Here is a 25,950-nt window from a genome sequence, read left to right on the forward strand (position 1 = left end):
ATGGGTTGTTATGCCGTTCAGCCTCAAGAATGTCGACGCCACATACCAGCGGGCGATGAATACCATCTTCCATGATTTAATTGGAACCATCATCGAAGTTTACATCGACGATGTTGTCATCAAATCTAAACGCCGACAGACACATCTGGACGATCTCCGACAAGCTTTCCTCCGCATGTGTCGGCACAACCTCAAGATGAATCCTGCCAAGTGTGCCTTCGGCGTATCGGCCGGAAATTTTCTTGGCTTCCTCGTGCATCACCGTGGGATTGAAGTCGATGAGAATAAGGCCCGCGCAATCATCAATGCCCCACCCCCAACTACGAAGAAACAACTCCAATCCTTACTAGGACAGATCAATTTCCTCCGCCGATTTATTGCCGACTCAACAGGTAAAATGAAAGCGTTCTCCACGCTTTTGAAACTCAAGGACTCCGATAAATTTGTGTGGAACGATGAGCATCAGGCGGCGTTTACGCAAATCAAAGTCTCCCTCACGAACCCACATGTCCTGGTTCCTCCTCGGCGCGGTAAGCCTCTTAAGCTCTACATCTCGGCGGCCGAAGAGTCCATCGGCTGCCTCCTTGCGTAAGACAACGACGCCGGACGAGAGCATGCTATTTTTTATCTCAGCCGCAATCTCAGTCAACCGGAGATCAATTATCCAGCCGTCGAAAAGCTGTGCCTGGCCGTGTTTTTTGCCGCTTCCAAGCTTCGACATTATATGCTCCCATCAGTCACCCAAGTTATTGCTCAGACCGACGTCATCCGCTACATGCTCACCCGACCAATCGTAAAAGGCCGCATTGGGAAATGGACCATGGCACTGTCCGAATTTAGCTTGCAGTACGTAGCCAGAAAGCTATCAAGGGCCAGGCACTGGCTGATTTCCTTGCTCAACATCCCTCCCCATACGGTTTTGGGGGCAACGACGTTGAAATCGGCATTGTTCAGACGCGCGACAACCACTGGACGATGTACTTTGACGACTCCAGTACGTCATCTTCGACGGGCGTGGGAATTGTCATTCAATCCCCGAACCACGATCACTGGTTATTTTCGCTTAAGTTGGATTTCGAATGCACCAACAATCAGGCCGAATATGAAGCCCTAATCGTCGGCCTTGGAATTCTTCATGACTTGCGGGCGACCCGCGCCCTAACATTATCAAGTTGATTATATAGCGATCTGACAAATATTGTGAGTGTAGAAAATATGTAGTAATTAATGAAAGAAGTCTAAACACACCATAATCATTTATATATAATGAATTAGTACAATATTTTACACTTTAGTACCACATAGAGTTCCTATGAGGTTCAAATTTTTCACTATCTTCATCATCTCTATGTGTAGAATGAGTGTATTGTGAAGAGTAGTTATCAAATGATAAATCCCCAAAATAGTTTTGCATGTAATTGTTAATATGCCACCCATATGGATCCGAGATTGGTTGAGGTTGTCCATAAGAAAAAACATTTGAAGATTGAGGCTGGGATTGTTTCCATGAGTCGCTCGATTCCATCCCAACAGGAATGGGATATGAAGGGTAGGGAAATGGTTGGTTATGAGTATAACCATAGTTACTACTTCCCAATCCAACAGAGTCTGAAGTTCTAGATAACGAGTCATCTTCTTGACTTGACAAAATCCCCTTGCCTCTTTCTCTGCGAGTATAGTCCTTCCCTATGGCACCAATTCCTGGTCCTGCCCGCCTACTGCCATGGTCATCATCCTGTGTTGCATGCGTGAAGTTTGCCTCACCAGTGAAGGGGCTCATATATCCGGGAGATGGTGGTCCATAATAGTTTCCATATCCACCACCACTACCTCCAACTCCACTACCTCCAGCTCCATTATGTCCTTCATCATTCCCACCTCCGGTGGTAGGTGAGTCTCCTGATCTTGTACTAGAGCTATCATTAGTATGAGCACGATGTTGTGGTTGTGTAGGATTGGAAGAAGGTGGAATTCCAGTGTTTCTTGGTCTTGGGTGCAAAAGTTCTTCGAAAGAGTTAGAGCTGCTAGATCCCACATCCTCCTCTAATACTCTTTCTACATTTATCCCTTCATTACGTGCTTCTTCAGCAACTCTGGGAGCTGGGTTGCCTTCATCATCATCTAAATGAAGAGGTCTAATCCATTGAAAAAATTGGTTACCCTCCGTATCATCATCTTCACCAACAATATCAAACACATCTAGTGGGTCACCACGGTCGACATGATCGATTTCTGCTTCCTTATCTCGAATTTGAAGCTTCATGTTGTAGTAGCAATAAACTAATTTTTCCAAGCTACTATGAGCCAACTTATTTCTTTGCTTTGTGTGTATGAGTGCAAATGTGCTCCAATTTCTTTCACAAGCAGATGAGGAAGCTGTTTGTGATAATACTTTTATTGCTAACTTTCTCACAGTTGGTGCATCGGTCTCATACATGATCCACCATTCAGCTGCAATGAAAAATAATGTTGATAAGCCTAATAACTCCAACAAATTCTATCATAAACTTATAGTGAAATATGTTTATACTCACTAGGAGACATATTTGTTCGAGCAGCAACTGATGTTGGTTCTCCAAATGTTCTTCTTGCATCTTTAAACCATGTTAGCTGAATACAATAAATTATGTTAGTTTAATCCAACAAAGTAATTATTATAAATTAAGTAATTGTGTACCTCATTTCCAAATTGGCCAACTGCTGGTGATGCAGGGTCTAATTTAGAGTATACATTATGTACAGCACGTATAAGGTCACCATCATCTCCAACACCGGGTTTGTATTGGTATCGGGGATTCAAATAATATGCTGTTCAAAGAAACACATACTCTAATAAGAGAAATAATACTTATGCAACTAAAGAAATGAATTGCAAATTATGACATAATTTATACCTGTTGCATGCAAATCATGGTATAATGTTTTATACCATCGGTCTTCAATTATTTTTATGACCCACCTTGCACCATGTTTTCTTTCCAATTCATCCTTCACTACACGCATCAACTCATATACTGCCCCCATAGTAGGATACACTTCTGTGTCAACGATCCGTAAAACTTTGTAAAGAGGTTCAAACACTTGACACACATGTTCTGTTTGAGTCCAAAAAGCATGATCAAGCACTATACTTTCCACCATACGACCTGTATTTGAGCGGCTGAAATTGTGGTTGGCCCAATCGTCACTAGTGAATAGTTGCTTCAACCCTGCTTTCTTCTTGAGTAGGCTGTTTAATGCAATATAGTTGGTGGCGAATCGAGTGGTAGCTGGACGAATAATTTCTCCTCTGCAAAATTCAAGCATCTTTGCCAACAACCAACCGTGATTGTAAATATAATTTGTGATCGTTCTAGCTCTTTTGACCATAGTAGCAACAGTCTCTCTCTTCCCCATTGCCTCAAACATGAGATCAATACAATGTGCTGCACATGATGTCCAAAACACATTATGATGCTTCATTAACTTTTTTCCAGCTTTGACAAATGCAGAACCGTTGTCGGTCACGACTTGGACAACATTATGCTCTCCCACCTCCATGATTACATCCCTCAATAATTTGTAAATATACTTGTAATTCTTTATATGGTCTGAAGCATCAACAGACTTCAAAAAAATTGTCTTTCCCTTGGAGTATACCATGAAGTTGATGATAGATAATCTGGTCGGGCCGGTCCATCCGTCACACATGATTGTGCAACCATTAGTTTCCCACTTTGACCTCAACTTGTTAACATACTCGCCAATGTCTTTATACTCCATATCCAAATATTTGTTTCTTATCTCATAGGGAGTGGGAGGTTGTACTCCAACACCGGCCTGTTGACATCCCACTACCATATTTTTGAAATGATGTGATGATGCCTTCGCAGCAGGGACATTTTCATAGATAAAGAACTTGCTAATTAGACGCCTCATTCCCTCCTTCACATTACCTCCCTTGAAATAACTCCAAACACTCTTTTGACGTGCGTTGGATGACTTATATAAACTTGGGGCTATTGGTGGTGTTGGTTGTGATTCTCTAAGACTGCCTCCCCGTCTCATTTGTGAACCACCACTTGTCCCGGAACCTTGTCCCCTATTAGGAATTTTATGAAGGTGTTCTCTTTCCCATGCTGACTGTTTGGAGGCACGTAATGCTTGTTTCAAACTGCGTCGTTCTTCAGGTCCCATGTCATCATTACATTCGTCCTCATCGTCATCATCATCACTGTCAACCGCTTGGCCATAGATTTCTCCCCGTAGCCCAGCTCGAATATTTTCCATTCCCTGTGTTATCTTTTCCTTCTGCTGTTTTTTATTTTTTAATAATGTGCTGATGAATGCCTTCACTTCTGGGGGGACATTATCGCATCGTTGGACATTTTTTGATGGATCTAATCCACCAAGATGATACTTCAGTCGTGTCACTCCGCCACTCTTCATTACCCGACCACAATATTTGCAAATTGTGCCATGTTTGTTTCCGTCTATTGGGTCTCCATATTCCCAAGCTGGATCACGTTTACTGGACATCTTAAACGTACCTATATTTATTTTTCATGAAAATTAGACAATTATTTTTTGATAAAAATAAGAGAACCTAAATAATAAAGTTATTCTACAGAAGAATTAAATACAAAGTAAAGAAAATGATTGTAAAAATTTAAGTAATTATACAAATAATATGGAATAATAAAACCTAATATTAATGAATAATAATCCAATTTGATAATAATTCAATTTAATGAATAATAATCCAATTTGATAAAAACAAAATCCTAATATAAAACATGGTGATGAATAATAATCCAATTTGATAAAAACAAAATCCTAATATAAAACATGGTGATGAATAATAATCCAATTTGATAATAATCCAATTTAATGAATAATCCACCAATTTGATAATAATCCAATTTAATGAATAATCCACCAATTTGATAAAAAAAAATAATCCTAATATAAAACATGGTGATGAATAATAATCCAATTTGATAATAATAATCCAATTTGATAATAATCCAATTTGATAATAATCCAATGTAATGAATAATCCACCAATTTGATAAAAAAAAATCCTAATATAAAACATGGTGATGAATAATAATCCAATTTAATGAATAATAATCCAATTTGATAATAATCCAATTTAATGAATAATCCACCAATTTGATAAAAAAAATAATCCTAATATAAAACATGGTGATGAATAATAATCCAATTTGATAATAATCCAATTTAATGAATAATCCACCAATTTGATAAAAAAAATAATCCTAATATAAAACATGGTGATGAATAATAATCCAATTTGATAATAATCCAATTTAATGAATAATCCACCAATTTGATAAAAAAAATAATCCTAATATAAAACATGGTGATGAATAATAATCCAATTTGATAATAATAATCCAATTTAATGAATAATCCACCAATTTGATAAAAAAAAATAATCCTAATATAAAACATGGTGATTAATAATAATCCAATTTAATGAATAATAATCCAATTTGATAATAATCCAATTTAATGAATAATCCACCAATTTGATAAAAAAATTTCCTAATATAAAAGAATAATAATCCAATTTGATAATAAAAAAACCTAATATTAATGAATAATAATCCAATTTGATAATAAAAAAATCTAATATTAAAGAATAATAATCCAATTTGATAATAAAAAAAACCTAATATTAATGAATAATAATCCAATTTGATAATGAAAATGGTAAGGAAAATAAAATAATAAATAATATTAAACATATTAAAATTATCCTAGGGAATAATTATACAACATTACTTAATTACTTAAAACAATTAACATTAACATTACTTAATTACTTACAAAAATTAACATGCAAGTATTAATTACTTAAAAAGATTAACATACGAGTCCACACAAATTTATTTGTTGTTGTATAAATTACAATAATATAAATTTAAGTTTGTAAACTTACCTTAAATATGGAAGCCTTTGTGTTCAAGCTTTGGAATGGATTTGGAATGATTTTGAAAATGGTAAGGAAAATAAAATAATAAATAACATTAAACATATTAAAATTATCCTAGGGAATAATTATACAACATTACTTAATTACTTAAAACAATTAACATTAACATTACTTAATTACTTACAAAAATTAACATGCAAGTATTAATTACTTAAAAAAATTAACATACGAGTCCACACAAATTTATTTGTTGTTGTATAAATTACAATAATATAAATTTAAGTTTGTAAACTTACCTTAAATATGGAAGCCTTTGTGTTCAACCTTTGGAAAGGATCTGGAATGGTTTTGAAAATGGTATGGGAAGAAGAAGAAACGAAATTTCTGTGAATGCTTCTGATACTCCACTGGGTGAAAGAATGTAAGTATATAACAGACATTGACACTGTTTTGCATGTGAAAGACTCTTACTGACTGTCACACGATTTCATTATGAAAGCAGTATTATTTGTTGTCCATGTTCTGAAATTGCAAAAAGTTATTTGGATCATTGGATCAGAGAGCTAGACATAGGTTTGGAATGATTTGGTTTTGAATAATTTGGAGCATTGGATGCTTTTTTTTTCTTACACGCCACCACTCAGACAGTAAAAAAGAGTGAGGAACTCACACTCCACCACCACACACACTTCGAGACCCCCCACACCACACCACACACGCACACCACACACGGAGCTCAGTCTCTCTCTCGATCATTCATTTCCCACTACCATATTCTCGAATCCTCTCAATCTCTCTCTTCTCTCTTCTCTCTCTCTGAGGTCTGAGCCTTCGTTCTCATTGAGAACTTCTCAGTCTTCTCCCTCCCTTACCCCTTCTCCAGTTCTTCCACACACACACAGAGACATCATCTCTCGAATCTCGATCCATCTCTCGATCCTTCTCGTCCGTGTCTCCGTGTCTCCCTCTGCTCCTCCCATATCACCCGCCCTAAACCCAGCCGTCAACACCACTCGATAACCGCCTTCTAAACCACCTTGATCCATGGAGATCGACCGGAAATCATCGTAGTCCCAGCCGTCGACACCACTGAGGAGCACGACGTTGTCCCAGCCGTCTTGGATTCGTGAGGAAGACGTGTTCCCAGGCTCCTACTTCTCTTCTTCTCGGCTTTTACTTTAAATTTTTGTACAGATTTCAATTTTTCTGCATGTTGCACCTTTGTTGTACTGAAATCGATTTTAGGGATTTAGGAATTAGGGTTTCTATTTTTGTACATATTGCGATTTTTCTGCATGTTGCTTGATTTTTGTACTGAAATCGATTTTAGGGATTTAGGAATTAGGGATTCAGTTCATTTGCTTTGAATTCGAATTTGGGGATTTAGGGATTCGGTTAATTTGCTCCGGCGTTCTTCTCGGCTTGTAAATTACAATTTTTGTACAAATTGCGATTTTTCTGCATGTTGATTTTTGTACTGAAATCGATTTTAGGGATTCCTGTATTGTAGATTCAGTTCATTTGCTTTGAATTAGAATTTTGGGATTTAGGGGTTTGGATTATTTGCTCCGGCTGTGTTCTCCGATGAGTCCATACCAAATATCGCGATAGTTTCGAAAATATCGCGATATTATCGATATTATCGATAATATCGCGATATTCTGCCGAAAACAAGTTGGATAGTTAATAAAATATCGGGGTCCCAAAAAAACGATAATATCGGCGATATTTCACCGATATTATCGATATTTTCTTCACTGGATGTGACTCAAATTTTGAATATTCGAGCTGCCTACGTATCCCTCCAAAGAAGAGATCAAGTCGTAACGTAGTTCAAATACATACATATTTTTTTTTGGTACTTTCTTTTTGTGCCGTTTGCAATTTTAACTCATGCAGGCAAGGAGTGTTGGTGTCGTTTGCAGTTTTAACTCGTGCAGACAATGAGCATTTGGTGCCGTGTTGCAGTTTCAACTCGTGCAGGCAAGGAGCGTTGGTGTTGCCTTTTATGCTCGTGCACACCAGGAGCGTTTGGTGCCGTGTTGCAGTTTCAGCTCGTGCAGGCAAGGAGCTTCGTGTCCTACAGTTTAGGCTCGTGCGGACAAGGAGCTTTTGGTTCGTGCAGTTTAGGCTCGTGCGAACAAGGAGCATTGTGTCTTGCAGTTTAGGCTCTTACAGACAAGGAGCTTTGGTGAATTTGTCAAGCAATTTTGGAGAGGCGTTCCTCACAATCTTCATAGCAAGGAGCCTTGACCGAGTGATTGAAGAGGTCTTCGGGTAAGAAATCACGCATCGTGATGGGGATGGGTGATCTATATGTCGAAATTTCATCATCTTCAACACGTTCACGTTGCTTTGAAGGTTGACAAGAGATGCTTTGCCCCCTTTCCGATTGGCGGACTTGTGGAGGAGACGTATGCTTCTTGTGCAATTTCTTATGAGTGACTTGAGTCCATCCTTCAACTTTGCTTGTCTTGGAGGATGCCCCCAATGGTTGAGGTGAAAACTTTGAGTCGGAAGAGCCAAAAGTGATGGTGGTATAGTTTGACTTCACCACATCATCAAGATCTAGCTCGATGATTCCTTTCTAAGCCAGCTTCATGATGAGATCTTTCAGCACGAAGCATTTTTCTGTCGGATGACTGATAAAGCGGTGGAATTTACAGTATCTTGGACTGTCGGTACGATTCATCTCTTCCGGCCGTCTGCACTCAGGTAAACCGATCACCTTCTTGTCCAACAGGTCATCCAGCATGGCAACCACATCAGAGTCGGGGAATGGATAAGTCTTCTCCTCAAGCTCCTTCAAAGTGCGTCTACGCATCTCTTGATCACGAAAAGCTTCGACTTGAATCGCCTTGCCTCGTGTAGAGATTTTGACGGGAGATGTGTTGACCGTCATCGCTTCCTTGGTGGGTTTCCATGCAGCCTTCTCCACCTTTGTCTCAAGAACTTTGTCGTTCTTGTAGTCGGCGATCGGTTCTTTCTTCCTATGATAGGCGATGCTCAACTCCATGTCATGGGCGCGAGTGGCCAATTCCTCGAAAGTCCGTGGTTTAATGCCTTGGATGATGTATTGCAAACCCCATTGCATGCCTTGGATGCACATCTCGATTGAAGAGGTTTTCGAGAGCCTGTCTTTACAGTCGAGGCTTAGAGTGCGCCATCTGTTGATGTAGTCAATGATTGGCTCGTCCTTCCACTGCTTTGTGCTCGTTAGCTCTAGCATGCTCACAGTGCGGCGTGTGCTGTAGAAGCGATTAAGGAATTCCCGTTCTAATTGCTCCCAGCTGTTGATGGACTCAGGCTCTAGGTCCGTGTACCACTCAAAGGCGTTTCCTTTCAGCGAGCGCACAAATTGCTTGGCGAGGTAGTCTCCATCTGTCCCCGTGTTGTTGCAAGTTTCGACGAAATGTGCAACGTGCTGCTTTGGGTTTCCTTTTCCATCAAACTGCATGAACTTTGGTGGTTGATAACCCCTTGGCATCCTTAGGGCATCAATCTTCTTGGAATAGGGCTTCGAGTAGAACAAGGAGGTATGTGAGCTCCCTTCGTACTGTGCCTTGATGGTGTTGGTGATCATCTCCTGCAGTTGCTGGATAGAAAGAGATCCCATGAGTGCCGCTGCTTGGTCTGGCTCCGGCTTCCCATCGATTTTCTTCACCAGGGGTTCTTCGTCCCCGCCAGCTCCTCCCTTTAGTGGATCATCCTCTGGGTCGGGTTTATCGCCGTCATGCGCCTCCAGTCGGTTGACTAGTGCTGCAATTTGCAAGTCTTTTTCTTCCACAGTTCGGGTTAGCCTTGCGATTGCTTCATTCATTTGAGCCAGCTGCTCATCGATTGAAGTTGCTCCAATGGTCATGACTTGCATGGCTGAACTGTCGCTTGAATCGGCATCAGAGAGCATGGATTCGGAGTATTTCCTTGGGCTTTCCCCCCTTGGTGCCCTTAGTAGGCTAAGGTGATCAAAGGCTCGTGCCTTGGGTGCTTTTGTTCCCTTGGCAGAGTTGATGCAGAGGTGAAAGAGGCAGCAGAAGTAGATCTTGCCATGCTTCGAGTCGTGATGCCCAAAGTGACACCAGTTGCGACGAGGACGCTTTTGTTCTTTGCGTCGGTTGCGGGAACAGTTTGAGCCTTCCTTGATGCCATTAATTTTGGAAGTGCGCTTGAATTTCTTGAACGGAGAAAGAGATGAGAGGCAGAGATGGTCCCACTGGGCGTGCCAATTTGTGAACACGGAAAATTCCTGAAACGAAAGAGACAAGAACAACGCGCACAAACAAATATTTGTGTTTGATAATTTTGGGTTACAATCTCTCTCTATTTTGATCCTCTGATTCGATCTCCATAAGGTGTGTATTTGTGGATGTGTGATTGATCCAAAGGGCCGTTGGGCTTGATCTAAGGATGAACGTTCTTCAAGGGCCGTGGACTTGATCTTGAAGGTGGATTTGAGCGGATCTTCAAGGAGCCGTTGGGGCTTGATCTTGAGTAACGGTGATGAACGGATCTTCAAGGGCTTTTGGGCTTAATCTTGAAGAAACAGTGATGAACTGATCTTCAAGGGCTTTTGGGCTTAATCTTGAAGAACGGTTGGATGTGTGTGGATTTGTCGACGTTTGTTGATCCAAAGGGCCGTTGGGGCTTGAGCTTGGATGAACGGATGATGAACGATGGTGCTTTCTTCAAAGGCCGTCGGGGCTTGATCTTGAATTGGTGGATGGTTGATCCAAGGGACCGTTGGGGCTTGATCTTGGAAGAACGATGAACGAAGAACGAGGAACACTTTCTTCAAGGGCTGTCGGGGCTTGATCTTGAATTGGTGGATGATTGTTGATCCAAAGGGCCGTTGGGGCTTGATCTTAGGATGAACGATGAACGAAGAACGCTTTCTTGATTCTTCGGGAACCTGGATGCTTGAGAGCTTCGAAGTTTCAGAGCTTCAGGGCTTCAAGAGTTTTGCCTAATGATTTTGGTTCCCCCCAAATGAATGAAATGGGCTTGTATTTATAGAAATTTCCAAGGCCTAATTTTGAATATAATATTCCAGATGAAATAAGTCGTTTCTGCCAGGTGTTGACACGTGTCCTATTTGATGACTTTTCCAACTCATTTCAATTTTCGTTGAGTCACACGCTACGTGTAAAATTTATGTAATACATGAGCGTTGAAACTTTGATTTATCGGTCAACATTTATTTACCGAAATTTCGATGTCTACAGCAGTACCTCGACAATCCCAATGGTAAACATGATCGCAAGACGAGAGTTCACGCCACAAACTATGTCATGTATCAGAGCGAGTTATACCGAAAAGGCGAAGATGGTTTGTTATTGCTATGCCTCGGCCCCCAAGAGAGTGTTCGGGCGATTACAGAAGTCCATGAAGGGATATGCGGAGCTCATCAATCCGGACGGAAAATGCGATGACTACTTCGACGGCACGGCTATTTTTGGCCAAGGATACTAAAGGATTGTATCGAGTTTGCACGAGGATGTGTACAATGCCAAATCCACGGGCCTATACAAAGGGTCCTGGCCGAATCTTTGCATTCGGTCATAAAGCCATGGCCGTTTCGAGGATGGGCCATGGACGTAATCGGCAAAATCACGCCGTCTTCTGGAGCCGCTAAGCACGCATGGGTAATAGTCGCAACTGATTACTTTACTAAGTGGGTCGAAGCGAAATCATACGCCGAACTAACATCTAAAGAAGTTTGCGATTTCATGGAGGAACACATCGTGACCAGATTTGTCGTACCAGAAACGATCATAACTGACAATGGAACAATCTTCACAGCCGAGAGGTTTAAAGAGTATACGGCAAATTTAAAAATTCGGCTCGAACAGTCTACACCGTATTATCCACAGGCGAATGGGCAGGCCGAGGCAAGTAATAAAGTGTTGATCGGCATCCTCGAAAAAATGATAAAAGAAAGGCCTGACATGTGGCATTTGAAGTTGAACGAGGCATTATGGGCATATCGAACATCGCCCCGATCGGCGACTGCGACAACCCCGTATGCATTAACCTACGGACACGATGTAATGTTACCAGTCGAGTTAAGCATAAATTCGTTGCGATTAATCGAACAAAGTAGTTTGTTTAGCGCCGAATATAATCAGTCCATGAGACAGGAACTCGAAGATTTGGAAGAAGTACGACTTGACGCTTATAACTTACTGGTGGCACAAAAACGGATTGCCGAGCGAGCCTATAATCAAAAGGTACGACAGAAAACATTCGGCGAGGGTGAATTAGTGTGGCAAACGGTGTTACCCGTAGGACTAAAAGACCCTAGATTCGGCAAGTGGTCGCCAAATTGGGAAGGACCGTTCGTTGTGCATAAAGTATACGGAAAATGGGCGTATCATCTTAAAGACCGGACCAGTTTGGTTCACAGATTGCCGATCAACGGGAAGTTTTTAAAAAAATACTACCCGGTCACGTGGGAAATGCGGGAATAGAAAATTAATTTATTAATGTGCAAGACGACTGAATTGATCGTTTTTACATCCAAGTGCCTTTAAGGCGAAGAGGGTAGGAGGGTGCCGAGCAGGGCCTTCAACTCCAACCACCGCACCTCGGCCATGATAACTTCAGCTTGCCGATTCCTCTTGTCCAGCTTCAACCGCTCGACCCGTTTTGTGGTCGCCGCGTACTCAGTTAGGCAATCCTTTCCGCCCGATTCGAAGTCTTTAGCAAGCTCGGAAGCAATGGCCGACCGACGTTTTGCTAGTTCGGCCATCTGACGGTCGAGCTCGGCTAAGGCGTCTCCTTTTGCCCTTAGATCGTCGATTTTCGGACGGAGAGTGTCTTGAACGGTCGTGGTAGCTTACAGGTCGTGTTCGGCCTTTAGAGCGGTCTGGAAGATACTAAATGTCTCCCGAACCCGTTCCAAGGCAGACGATGCCCGAACGATGGCATCTCCGCTCAGGCGACCGTCGGCTCCAAGGTCGTTCAGACATACGCCAAGCAGATCAAGACCGTTGTGCTTGAGTACTTGCGACGTTGAAAGCGACAAGACTTCTCGCAACTGAGTCAGAGCGCTTGGATCGGCAGCTTCAGTCGTAGCGGCCGAAGGACCGGACTCTGCAGTTGTGCTGGAGATGAGGGCTTTGAATTCGACCTCCCACGAAGCCTGCACATACAAATCAGGTTAAGCTTAAAAGAAGTCATGACAAGAATAGCAAGAAGGTTTCATTTTTTAACCTGCCGAGAGGAGACCTCGGCCATATCTCCAGGATTGTTGCTCGAACCTAAAGAACTCAATGGCCGAGCCCAGTGTCTCAGGGTGCTTCTCAGTTCACGCGGCCGATGGAGGTTATCTACGTTTGATGGCCACTGAGGCGACCAAGAAATATAGATAACGCCCTTCGGTGCGTAGAATTTTCGATGAAAAGAGTGTACAGGCACCTGACATTTAGTATTTTCTTCGTTTAGAATTCTAAAGTAGAAAAGCAATCAAGGAAAGACGGTAGAAGGTACTTACGAAGGCCGAAGTAACCTCCTGCGGAGGAATGTAGAAGCCCTGGTCTTGAGGATGAACGGGCGACTCCGCCGTTGCCTCGGGTTCCTCGGCCGGTCGTTTGCCACGGTCGGCTATGGAGGGGCCGACCGGGACAGCCGCTTCGGATGAGGCAGGGACATCCTGGTCCTGAGAATGAGCGAGGGGTTCGGCCACAGCTGTTGGTTCCTCGATCGGACGCTTGCCACGATCAGCCGTGGAGGGGCCGGCTGGAACCACCATCTCGGAGATCGGAGGAGGTTGTCGGCGAGTATGAGGACGATTTGCAAGTGGGACCTCATCGCTCCCCTCACTCTCTTCCAGAATGAAGACCGAGGGCTTTGGATTTTTAGGGGAAGTTCCCTCGGTCACAGAAACCGCCTTTTTCGGAACAGGTGCCTCCTCGACAGAGGGAGGCACAACTGGTGTACCAGCCCCAGAAACAGGCCGCGTTTGAACTGTTTCTACGGCCGGAGCTGGCGGTTTCTCGACCAAGGGTTGACCGACAACAGGAGAATGGGAAACACTGGGAGTCGTCGCCCCTATAGTTTGACTGGAGATGATGTGGATCTCCCGTGCGCCCTTCTTTGCCAGCTGTTTTACCCGCTTGGCAGGCGGCGGAGGTTCGACGGCCGGCTCGGCCTCTTGGCGAGGCCGTTTGGTCAGCGCGGCCCGACCAGCAGTTTTGTCCTTCTTAGTTACGACCAATTTTTTCTCGGCCGTAGCCACGGCAACTGCCTCCGTTTTTCTCAAAGGGTGACTACCTGAGAAGATAAAAGCAATTCAGTAAAGCAAATCAATATGCAAAGTTAAAAAAAAAAAAAAAAAAAATTGAACAGGTACCTGGAGCTTGGGGGGCCGGGGCCTTCTTAGGTCGATCACTGAAGAGTTTCCCCAACACATCTTCGACCGGAGCACCAAAGAACTCCTGGGTGTAATTTTCCCACCAATCACCGAAGGTGTCAGTGCAAAGGGTTTCTGGGGTGGCCGGTCGAAGGCGGAATTTTTGGCAGTGCTCTTGGAACTCCCTCGCAGCAGTTTTACATTCCTTCTCCGAGGAACGAGGTTCACGTCCACGGCTTAGGACTGTTCGGGAGGAGAGAAGGGGAACCAAGCAGCCCTGGAGGTAGCCGAGCTGTCGAGCAAGGAAGTTCGGGTGGTACACTTCCCAACCCGATCGTTTTCCATCGCAGCCGAGAGGGAGGTCGCGAGTGAGCACAAACGACCCCCAGGTCTGATGAAGATCGGCATCCTCCCCCGCGCCCCACATGGAGGTAGGCAGTCTGATGGAGGAAGGATAGTCTCGACGACGACATATCAGGAATTCGTCGTTCGAAAGGTCATCAAGAGCGAAGAGGTACCGAAATACCTCTTCGGCTTGATGATGAGGTGTTGGTCGGGAGGCCAGCTGAGGTCCAAGCGCCTCTGTTGGCGAGAAGTCAGCTATAGCCGGCCGAAGGGAAACGAAGTAAACTTGTAACAAGAGTTGGAAGACCCAGAGGGGACCATTCTGGTGTGGGTCAATCTTGTGGAGGGTCGCCTCAGCCATGCAACGGAAGAGATGGGCGAGAATGTTGGAGCTCAGTGCCAGGACGTGACCACTAGCCAGGGCCTCGGCTACCGGCATGTTCTCGACCAAGCATTTGTTTGACTTGGTACAACAAATGTACTTGTTGTACCAATAGAAGAGGAACGCTTCATGTTCCCCTTCTCGCAGGTCCTCTTCTCCTCGGCCGGCGAAATGGAGATAGAGGGTGTTGTAATTGAAGAAGTTCTTGTGGAGCTTCTGAATGTCTTCTTTCGACGGGATTTGACCTTCACGATTCAACGTCTCGAAAGCCTGTCGATCAAAAAGCGTCTTCAGGTCGATATTCGACGGGTACCCAGAGAGGGCCGCGTCGATAGGGATCCCAGTTGCCGAAGTGCCCAGAATGGCGGTAACATCAAGAATGGTGGGACCGATGGGCCCAAAATAATAGTTTAGGCCGATGGTAGGATCATTCTCGGCCTGGGAGGCCGTACGGCGAAAGGGCCATGGATCGTTCAGCTCAAGGGCTTCCAAGCCTAGGTCGGTTAAATCAGAACGCAAGACGAGTCCTAGTACAACAGGGAGTCTTGACGGGATCAGTAATCCAGAAAGTGAATCCGGCTCAGTTAAAGACTAGGTTCGTAGTCCTAGTGAAGATAGGACTGGTTGAGGTGATGTTGATCCGAAGAGGGAAACCTAGTCCGAGTAGGATTTTAGCTCGGACTCAAGGTCCAGTGCTATAAATAAGGGAAGCTGTGCATCAAGGAGGGCCCTGCAAATCAATACAAAATTGCCCTGCGCAAATTCTCACAACTTGTGATTTTTCTTTTTCCTTTTTCGCTGACACATCTTCCGTTGGCATCAACAGCACTGTGGAAGCAACCGGTGATATCTTAAGTCGGCATAGATAGCTCTGTCACCGTAGAATCAGTCGGTCTCGCAGTATCTTCCATTGGCATCAACAGCACTGCGGCGAGAACGATTGGTTACCTATCCGAGTCTCGGTCGAGAAGGATTTCTGAATCCTTATTGGCCGAGGTCATCTCATCAGCCTCCTCGGCGAAGTGAGGTGTTACAAGTGATTACATTCGGCACGTTAAAAGTCGAATTTGATATTGAACTTCGTAAAAATAGTTCAATATCAAATTCAGCTTTCAACGTGCCGAATTTGATATTGAACTATTTTTACGAAGTTCAATATCAAATTCGGCTTTTAACGTGCCGAATGTAATCACTTGTAACACCTCACTTCGCCGAGGAGGCTGATGAGATGACCTCGGCCGAGACGTGTTCCTTTCTCGACCGCAATCGCAAGACGCAGAAGTCAACCGCGCACCCAACGCAACATCAACAAATTTACTCCTCGGTCGAGCTCGGCCGACGAGTTGGCACGCCCCGCAATCACCGAAGGACGTAGTTAGCTTATAGATTACTCGGCCTGCGCGCCACGTAGGCTTGGTAGTTTCTAGGGTCAACAAAAACACAATCACTCTACTTTAGTCTAGTAAAGTATTAGCTGGTGCTCTAGTAAAGCTTGTGTCGTGTGGACCCGTAAGAAAACGCAATTACAACAACCATGGGATTGGTTTGTGTCTTCCACTAATGGCGGGATTTGATTTCTTGAGATTTGGATCCTCTCCTGAGCCCAATGAGAGGATCCTCCTGACGAACACACGTGGGCTGTTGGATTTTTATCCAACAGCTACAAACAAATGGATCTTTTTAGAGTTATAATAATTATAATCGTTGGATGAAAATCCAACTTTCCACATGTGTTGGTCAGAGGATCCTCTCCTGGGACTCGAGAGAGGATCCAAATCCGATTTCCAGCACATGTTCTCTCCCATTCGCTGGGCCCACACACTGCTATATACCCGCCATTTGCGTATTTGTACACCCAGCGCTGGACGTTTCTACACCCAGCACTTCCAAATAGAAGTAACCAGTCCAATTTTAGTGGTATCTTCACTACTAATTTATGCATCGATCCTCACATTTATTGCGTAATTAATAACTAATAATTATATATTGTATTGTTGTCTATGTTTGAGCAGTTGAGAAAATTAATCTACTTCAACTTCTGAAGTTTTCTTTCAGCTGAGAAAATATAGAACTACTCCAATTTCTAGTTTCAAAATGAGGGTTGAGAAATAAAAACAGATAATAATAATGGGGCAAAAGACTGTTTACTACCTTCATGTTTCGTGGTTTTCAATATTTAGTATATCAAGTTTTTTTCATCCCAAAATCATACCTAAAGTGTAAATTTTGGGACAATCTCATACATCCATTAGTCAAATTGTTAAGTCTCCCGTTAACTGTGACGTGGCGCCCATGTGGACAATGACTGGGCGCCACGTGGAAATTAAAAATTAAAAAAAAAACTCAAAATTTCAAAATTCAAAACCACCTTCCCATTCCTCCTCTACAACACCAATTCTTCTTCCAATCCGCCAACCCCACCACCACCATGTCCCAAAAATCCAAATCACGATGCAAAAACGCAAAACTCAAACAAAGCCCAGCACCTCCAATCTAAAACCCGACCCCTCAAAACCCTAACCCACATCGCCGTTAAGTACATCGGCGCCGTAGCCTCAGTCTAGGCCTCCTACGCCGCCATGGCCAAGCTCATCAACACGAACGTCTTCGACTTCGCCAACGCCTTTCCCTTCATCTTCCCCCACCTTCTCTAAATTTACCATTTCTCCAGTCCTCCATGGAACGCTCTCAGGCGTGAATCGTCACTACCAGAAGAGGGTTGACGCGGAAGCACGAATAAGACTTCAGAGATGAAATGATCGAGGGAGAACTGGATCGGAAAGTTCAAGCCGTCGTCGAAACGCGGGACGATCGCCCAGATCTCGTCGGTGGGTTTGCGAGCAGGTCCGGATTCTGGAGTCCATATTCTCATCCGCGTAACCCGACCGCCCATGGCCTCGCTCTCACCGCCAAAGAAGGTAGCATGCTCGCTGTTGTCTTTTATTTTGGCCAGTGTTCTTGGAGTTAACTGTTTGTTCATCTTTAATCTGAGCGAAATCTTGTGAGATTGTTTGGGGCTTAGGTTTTTTTTGGTAATTTGTATGCAGATGAGCTTGTGGACATTGTGGTGGACTGTGGAGCAGTTCCAGCGCTTGTTAAGCATCTGTAGGTGCCTCCGCCGGCCACAGACAACCGAAAAAGCCCGATCCCGTACGAGCACGAGGTCGAGAAGATGGTGGAGGGATGGAGGGCGAGGGAAGACGAAAAGGTTATGGGTGTGTGTGGATGAGGGAGAAGACGACTGTTTTTTGTTTGTTTTTTTTTTAATTATTTTTTTAATATTAAAGTGGCCCTATATTGACACGTGGCGCCCAGTAATTGTTCGTGTAGGCGCCACGTCATCAGTTAACAGAAATTCTAACGGAAAACTTAACGGATGTATGAGACTGTCCCAAAATTAAGACTTTAGGTATGACTCTGGGACAAAAAAAACTTCATGTATTAAATGTTGAAAACCACGAAACTTTAGATTAGTAAACAGAGTTTAACCCATAATATTGCTACTCCTTTGCCAAATGTCTTCATCTCATAAGGTGTAAGATGAACAGCTAAGATTGCTTTGATGTAAAGCTTGAATACTGCCAAAACTATGTAACCATTAGAAGACTACCAATAACATTGTATGCTAAAAGTAAAGGGATGATGAGATATCATAACGTTCATTTATGTTGATAATATAATCTACACTTGGAGCTGCCAAGAATTAATAAATGAATTTAAATTGGTTTCTAGAATCTACAGTAAAAGTAGAAGGGATGATGAGATATTATTATTATTATAGATTGGTTTCTAGAATTTTAGTTTATTTATCAGATGCTATGAAATTAGCCTGAGGGCCATTATCCAAATGGAAGCAAGCACTCTAAAGGCTCTCCATTTTTAATGTCCTTCTCAGAGGGCATAGCCTAAAAATAAAAGTTTTAGGGTAAATTTAAAAAAACTCTAATAATCTCACACAATTCGAATACTTTTTTCTCCATCTCACAACTTTCTCTTGGAGTCAAAATCTCATGCCCCCTAAGTATTGGAATTCTTGATTCTCATGAGTATAATTATTGATTTTGAGTGGACTCCGCCTATTTTTTCATTCTTAAAATGTTATTAAATGATCAAACTGCAAAATCATTTTAGAAATAATCCAATTCCTTTTTTTTTTCACTCCCATTCCACTTTTTTTTTTTTTTTTTGGAGAATTGCATAATAGCATAATCAGGGCCGAAGCCAGAGAAGTACAGAAAGCCACCACTGGCCAACACGAAAAAATCTCAAATATACCATTCCGAATAAATCTCAAATTTAAATTTTGGTTCTCCAATTAATTAAACAAAATTATAACTAACTTTTTCACAAGTTCTGAATGGTTACAATCAGACAATGAGTAATGAGGAAATTTAAGGCTAAAACCCTTTATTATGGGAACAAAGAAAGTCATAAATTGGGTCCATTTGGAATGAGGAAATTTCCAACCTCAATCCAATATCGATTACAATCAGACAATGAGAATCCAAGGGGATCCTCATCCGTACTTTTTAATACTTTATTCACTGATCCTTACAAATTATATTATTAAATTTAGTATACTATGAAATTTCTTTTATTGTATCCCCATCATTCTACTTTAGTCTAGTGGCATAATAAAGTAAAACATAATCATCCACTTTAAGATAAATTTTTAGTTGTGACAGAAATACAAGTGGTACACCACGTGTTTTAATAGGAGTGGCAAGAAATATTATTTTCTAAGTTATTAACTTTTTAACACACATATCCCACCATTTATATAGAGACACATGGTGTATTACCTGTGTACCAGTCATACTGAAAAACCTCTCATACTTTAAGGGATTTGATTTCCTTCTCTCTCCCACTTCCTGGGTCCACACGCTACTATATATTGTATTGTAGTTTATGTTTAAGCAACTAAGAAAATTAGATCTACTCCAATTTCTAGTTTCGGGTTGAGAAAAAAACAAATAATGATAATACTACTCTTTTGTAAGTGTCTTCATCTCATAAGGTGTAAGATGAAATACTAATATTACTTTAATGTAAGCTTGATTATTGCCAAAACTATATAATCGTTGAAAGAGTACTAGTGAAGCAACATTTTACACTAAAAGTAAAGGGGGATGATGAGATATCATACTGTCCATTTATGTTGATGATATAATCTACACCAGTGAAGAAAATATCGATAATATCGGCGAAATATCGTCGATATTATCGTTTTTTTTGGACCCCGATATTTTATTAACTATCCAACTTGTTTTCAGCAGAATATCGCGATATTATCGATAATATCGCGATATTTTCGAAACTATCGCGATATTTTCGAAACTATCGCGATATTTGGTATGGACTCATCGGAGAACACAGCCGGAGCAAATAATCTGAACCCCTAAATCCCCAAATTCTAATTCAAAGCAAATGAACTGAATCTACAATACAGGAATCCCTAAAATCGATTTCAGTACAAAAATCAACATGCAGAAAAATCGCAATTTGTACAAAAATTGTAATTTACAAGCCGAGAAGAACGCCGGAGCAAATTAACCGAATCCCTAAATCCCCAAATTCGAATTCAAAGCAGATGAACTGAATCCCTAATTCCTAAATCCCTAAAATCGATTTCAGTACAAAAATCAAGCAACATGCAGAAAAATCGCAATCTGTACAAAAATAGAAACCCTAATTCCTAAATCCCTAAAATCGATTTCAGTACAACAAAGGTGCAACATGCACAAAAATTGAAATCTGTACAAAAAATTAAAGTAAAAGCCGAGAAGAAGAGAAGTAGGAGCCTGGGAACATCGTCTTCCTCACGAATCCAAGACGGCTGGGACAACGTCGTGCTCCTCAGTGGTGTCGACGGCTGGGACTACGATGATTTCCGGTCGATCTCCATGGATCAAGGTGGTTTAGAAGGCGGTTATCGAGTGGTGTCGACGGCTGGGTTTAGGGCGGGTGAGATGGGAGGAGCAGAGGGAGACACGGAGACACGGACAAGGAGGATCGAGATTCGAGAGATGATGTCTCTGTGTGTGTGGAAGAACTGGAGAAGGGGGAAGGGAGGGAGAAGATTGAGAAGTTCTCAGTGAGAACGAAGGCTCAGACCTCAGAGAGAGAGAATAGAGAAGAGAGAGATTGAGAGGATTCGAGAATATGGTAGTGGGAAATGAATGATCGAGAGAGAGACTGAGCTCCGTGTGTGGTGTGCGTGTGTGGTGTGGTGTGGGGGGTCTCGAAGTGTGTGTGTGGTGGAGTGTGAGTTCTTCACTCTTTTTGACTGTCTGAGTGGTGGCGTGTAAGAAAAAAAAAGCATCCAATGCTCCAAATTATTCAAAACCAAATCATTCCAAACCTATGTCTAGCTCTCTGATCCAATGATCCAAATAACTTTTTGCAATTTCAGAACATGGACAACAAATAATACTGCTTTCATAATGAAATCGTGTGACAGTCAGTAAGAGTCTTTCACATGCAAAACAGTGTCAATGTCTGTTATATACTTACATTCTTTCACCCAGTGGAGTATCAGAAGCATTCACAGAAATTTCGTTTCTTCTTCTTCCCATACCATTTTCAAAACCATTCCAGATCCTTTCCAAAGGTTGAACACAAAGGCTTCCATATTTAAGGTAAGTTTACAAACTTAAATTTATATTATTGTAATTTATACAACAACAAATAAATTTGTGTGGACTCGTATGTTAATTTTTTTAAGTAATTAATATTTGCATGTTAATTTTTGTAAGTAATTAAGTAATGTTAATGTTAATTGTTTTAAGTAATTAAGTAATGTTGTATAATTATTCCCTAGGATAATTTTAATATGTTTAATGTTATTTATTATTTTATTTTCCTTACCATTTTCAAAATCATTCCAGATCCATTCCAAAGCTTGAACACAAAGGCTTCCATATTTAAGGTAAGTTTACAAACTTAAATTTATATTATTGTAATTTATACAACAACAAATAAATTTGTGTGGACTCGTATGTTAATCTTTTTAAGTAATTAATACTTGCATGTTAATTTTTGTAAGTAATTAAGTAATGTTAATGTTAATTGTTTTAAGTAATTAAGTAATGTTGTATAATTATTCCCTAGGATAATTTTAATATGTTTAATATTATTTATTATTTTATTTCCCTTACCATTTTCATTATCAAATTGGATTATTATTCATTAATATTAGGTTTTTTTATTATCAAATTGGATTATTATTCTTTAATATTAGATTTTTTTTATTATCAAATTGGATTATTATTCATTAATATTAGGTTTTTTATTATCAAATTGGATTATTATTCTTTTATATTAGGAAATTTTTTTATCAAATTGGTGGATTATTCATTAAATTGGATTATTATCAAATTGGATTATTATTATCAAATTGGATTATTATTCATCACCATGTTTTATATTAGGATTATTTTTTTATCAAATTGGTGGATTATTCATTAAATTGGATTATTATCAAATTGGATTATTATTATCAAATTGGATTATTATTCATCACCATGTTTTATATTAGGATTTTTTTTTTTATCAAATTGGTGGATTGTTCATTAAATTGGATTATTATCAAATTGGATTATTATTCATCACCATGTTTTATATTAGGATTATTTTTTTTTATCAAATTGGTGGATTATTCATTAAATTGGATTATTATCAAATTGGATTATTATTCATCACCATGTTTTATATTAGGATTTTTTTTTATCAAATTGGTGGATTATTCATTAAATTGGATTATTATCAAATTAGATTATTATTCATTAAATTGGATTATTATTCATCACCATGTTTTATATTAGGATTATTTTTTTATCAAATTGGTGGATTATTCATTAAATTGGATTATTATCAAATTGGATTATTATCAAATTGGATTATTATTATCAAATTGGATTATTATTCATCACCATGTTTTATATTAGGATTTTTTTTATCAAATTGGTGGATTATTCATTAAATTGGATTATTATCAAATTGGTGGATTATTCATTAAATCGGATTATTATCAAATTGGATTATTATTCATCACCATGTTTTATATTAGGATTTTTTTTATCAAATTGGATTATTATTCATTAAATTGAATTATTATCAAATTGGATTATTATTCATTAATATTAGGTTTTATTATTCCATATTATTTGTATAATTACTTAAATTTTTACAATCATTTTCTTGACTTTGTATTTAATTCTTCTGTAGAATAACTTTATTATTTAGGTTCTCTTATTTTTATCAAAAAATAATTGTCTAATTTTCATGAAAAATAGATATAGGTACGTTTAAGATGTCCAGTAAACGTGATCCAGCTTGGGAATATGAAGACCCAATAGACGGAAACAAACATGGCACAATTAGCAAATATTGTGGTCGGGTAATGAAGAGTGGCGGAGTGACACGACTGAAGTATCATCTTAGTGGATTAGATCCATCAAAAAATGTCCAACGATGCGATAATGTCCCCCCAGAAGTGAAGGCATTCATCAGCACATTATTAAAAAAAAAAAACAGCAGAAGGAAAAGATAACACAGGGAATGGAAAATATTCGAGCTGGGCTACGGGGAGAAGTCTATGGCCAAGCGGTTGACAGTGATGATGATGACGATGAGGACGAATGTAATGATGACATGGGACCTGAAGAACGACGCAGTTTGAAACAAGCATTACGTGCCTCCAAACAGTCAGCATGGGAAAGAGAACACCTTCATAAAATTCCTAATAGGGGACAAGGTTCCGGGACAAGTGGTGGTGCACAAATGAGACGGGGAGGCAGTCTTAGAGAATCACAACCAACACCACCAATAGCCCCAAGTTTATATAAGTCATCCAACGCACGTCAAAAGAGTGTTTGGAGTTATTTCAAGGGAGGTAATGTGAAGGAGGGAATGGGGCGTCTAATTAGCAAGTTCTTTATCTATGAAAATGTCCCTGCTGCGAAGGCATCATCACATCATTTCAAAAATATGGTAGTGGGATGTCAACAGGCCGGTGTTGGAGTACAACCTCCCACTCCCTATGAGATAAGAAACAAATATTTGGATATGGAGTATAAAGACATTGGCGAGTATGTTAACAAGTTGAGGTCAAAGTGGGAAACTAATGGTTGCACAATCATGTGTGACGGATGGACCGGCCCGACCAGATTATCTATCATCAACTTCATGGTATACTCCAAGGGAAAGACAATTTTTTTTAAGTCTGTTGATGCTTCAGACCATATAAAGAATTACAAGTATATTTACAAATTATTGAGGGATGTAATCATGGAGGTGGGAGAGCATAATGTTGTCCAAGTCGTGACCGACAACGGTTCTGCATTTGTCAAAGCTGGAAAAAAGTTAATGAAGCATCATAATGTGTTTTGGACATCATGTGCAGCACATTGTATTGATCTCATGTTTGAGGCAATGGGGAAGAGAGAGAATGTTGCTACTGTGGTCAAAAGAGCTAGAACGATCACAAATTATATTTACAATCACGGTTGGTTGTTGGCAAAGATGCGTGAATTTTGCAGAGGAGAAATTATTCGTCCAGCTACCACTCGATTCGCCACCAACTATATTGCATTAAACAACCTACTCAAGAAGAAAGCAGGGTTGAAGCAACTATTCACTAGTGACGATTGGGCCAACCACAATTTCAGCCGCTCAAATACAGGTCGTATGGTGGAAAGTATAGTGCTTGATCATGCTTTTTGGACTCAAACAGAACATGTGTGTCAAGTGTTTGAACCTCTTTACAAAGTTTTACGGATCGTTGACACAGAAGTGTATCCTACTATGGGGGCAGTATATGAGTTGATGCGTGTAGTGAAGGATGAATTGGAAAGAAAACATGGTGCAAGGTGGGTCATAAAAATAATTGAAGACCGATAGTATAAAACATTATACCACGATTTGCATGCAGCAGGTATAAATTATGTCATAATTTGCAATTCATTTCTTTAGTTGCATAAGTATTATTTCTCTTATTAGAGTATGTGTTTCTTTGAACAGCATATTATTTGAATCCCCGATACCAATACAGACCCGGTGTTGGAGATGATGGTGACCTTATACGTGTTGTACATAATGTATACTCTAAATTAGACCCTGCATCACCAGCAGTTGGCCAATTTGGAAATGAGGTACACAATTACTTAATTTATAATAATTACTTTGTTGGATTAAACTAACACAATTTATTGTATTCAGCTAACATGGTTTAAAAATGCAAGAAGAACATTTGGAGAACCAACATCAGTTGCTGCTCGAACAAATATGTCTCCTAGTGAGTATAAACATATTTCACTATAAGTTTATAATAGAATTTTTGCACCCAAGACCAAGAAACACTGGAATTCCACCTTCTTCCAATCCTACACAACCACAACATCGTGCTCATACTAATGATAGCTCTAGTACAAGATCAGGAGACTCACCTACCACCGGAGGTGGGAATGATGAAGGACATAGTGGAGCTGGAGGTAGTGGAGTTGGAGGTAGTGGTGGTGGATATGGAAACTATTATGGACCACCACCTCCCGGATATATGAGCCCCTTCACTGGTGAGGCAAACTTCACGCATGCAACACAGGATGATGACCATGGCAGTAGGCGGGCAGGACCAGGAATTGGTGCCATAGGGAAGGACTATACTCGCAGAGAAAGAGGCAAGGGGATTTTGTCAAGTCAAGAAGATGACTCGTTATCTAGAACTTCAGACTCTGTTGGATTGGGAAGTAGTAACTATGGTTATACTCATAACCAACCATTTCCCTACCCTTCATATCCCATTCCTGTTGGGATAGAATCGAGCGACTCATGGAAACAATCCCAGCCTCAATCTTCAAATGATTTTTCTTATGGACAACCTCAACAAATCTCGGATCCATATGGGTGGCATATTAACAATTACATGCAAAACTA

General features: G+C 40.7%; 1 protein-coding gene across 1 annotated transcript; it reads right to left on the reverse strand.

The window, feature by feature from the left end:
- Positions 1 to 1,228: 1,228 nt before the first annotated feature.
- Positions 1,229 to 24,380, reverse strand: LOC139197300 (uncharacterized). Its single transcript, XM_070824392.1, has 5 exons — positions 23,843 to 24,380; positions 2,895 to 4,030; positions 2,678 to 2,808; positions 2,535 to 2,610; positions 1,229 to 2,451 (listed from the first exon to the last, which is right to left on the reverse strand). The coding sequence occupies exons 2-5, from the start codon at positions 3,916 to 3,918 to the stop codon at positions 1,292 to 1,294; spliced, it is 2,391 nt and encodes a 796-aa protein (XP_070680493.1). The 5' UTR covers positions 3,919 to 4,030; positions 23,843 to 24,380; the 3' UTR covers positions 1,229 to 1,291.
- Positions 24,381 to 25,950: the final 1,570 nt, after the last annotated feature.

The sequence above is a fragment of the Malus domestica genome, chromosome 07 (genome assembly GCF_042453785.1).
Source record: "Malus domestica chromosome 07, GDT2T_hap1".
Taxonomy (NCBI): domain Eukaryota; kingdom Viridiplantae; phylum Streptophyta; class Magnoliopsida; order Rosales; family Rosaceae; genus Malus; species Malus domestica.

Excerpts from the sequence above, each read along its gene's own strand:
- LOC139197300 (XM_070824392.1), bottom strand. The coding sequence starts at position 3,918 with ATGAGGCGTCTAATTAGCAAGTTCTTTATCTATGAAAATGTCCCTGCT. Across the intron at positions 2,611-2,677 it reads TTGGCCAATTTGGAAATGAG|CTAACATGGTTTAAAGATGC; the intron begins GTACACAATTAC and ends TATTGTATTCAG. Across the intron at positions 2,452-2,534 it reads TCGAACAAATATGTCTCCTA|CTGAATGGTGGATCATGTAT; the intron begins GTGAGTATAAAC and ends TTTTCATTGCAG.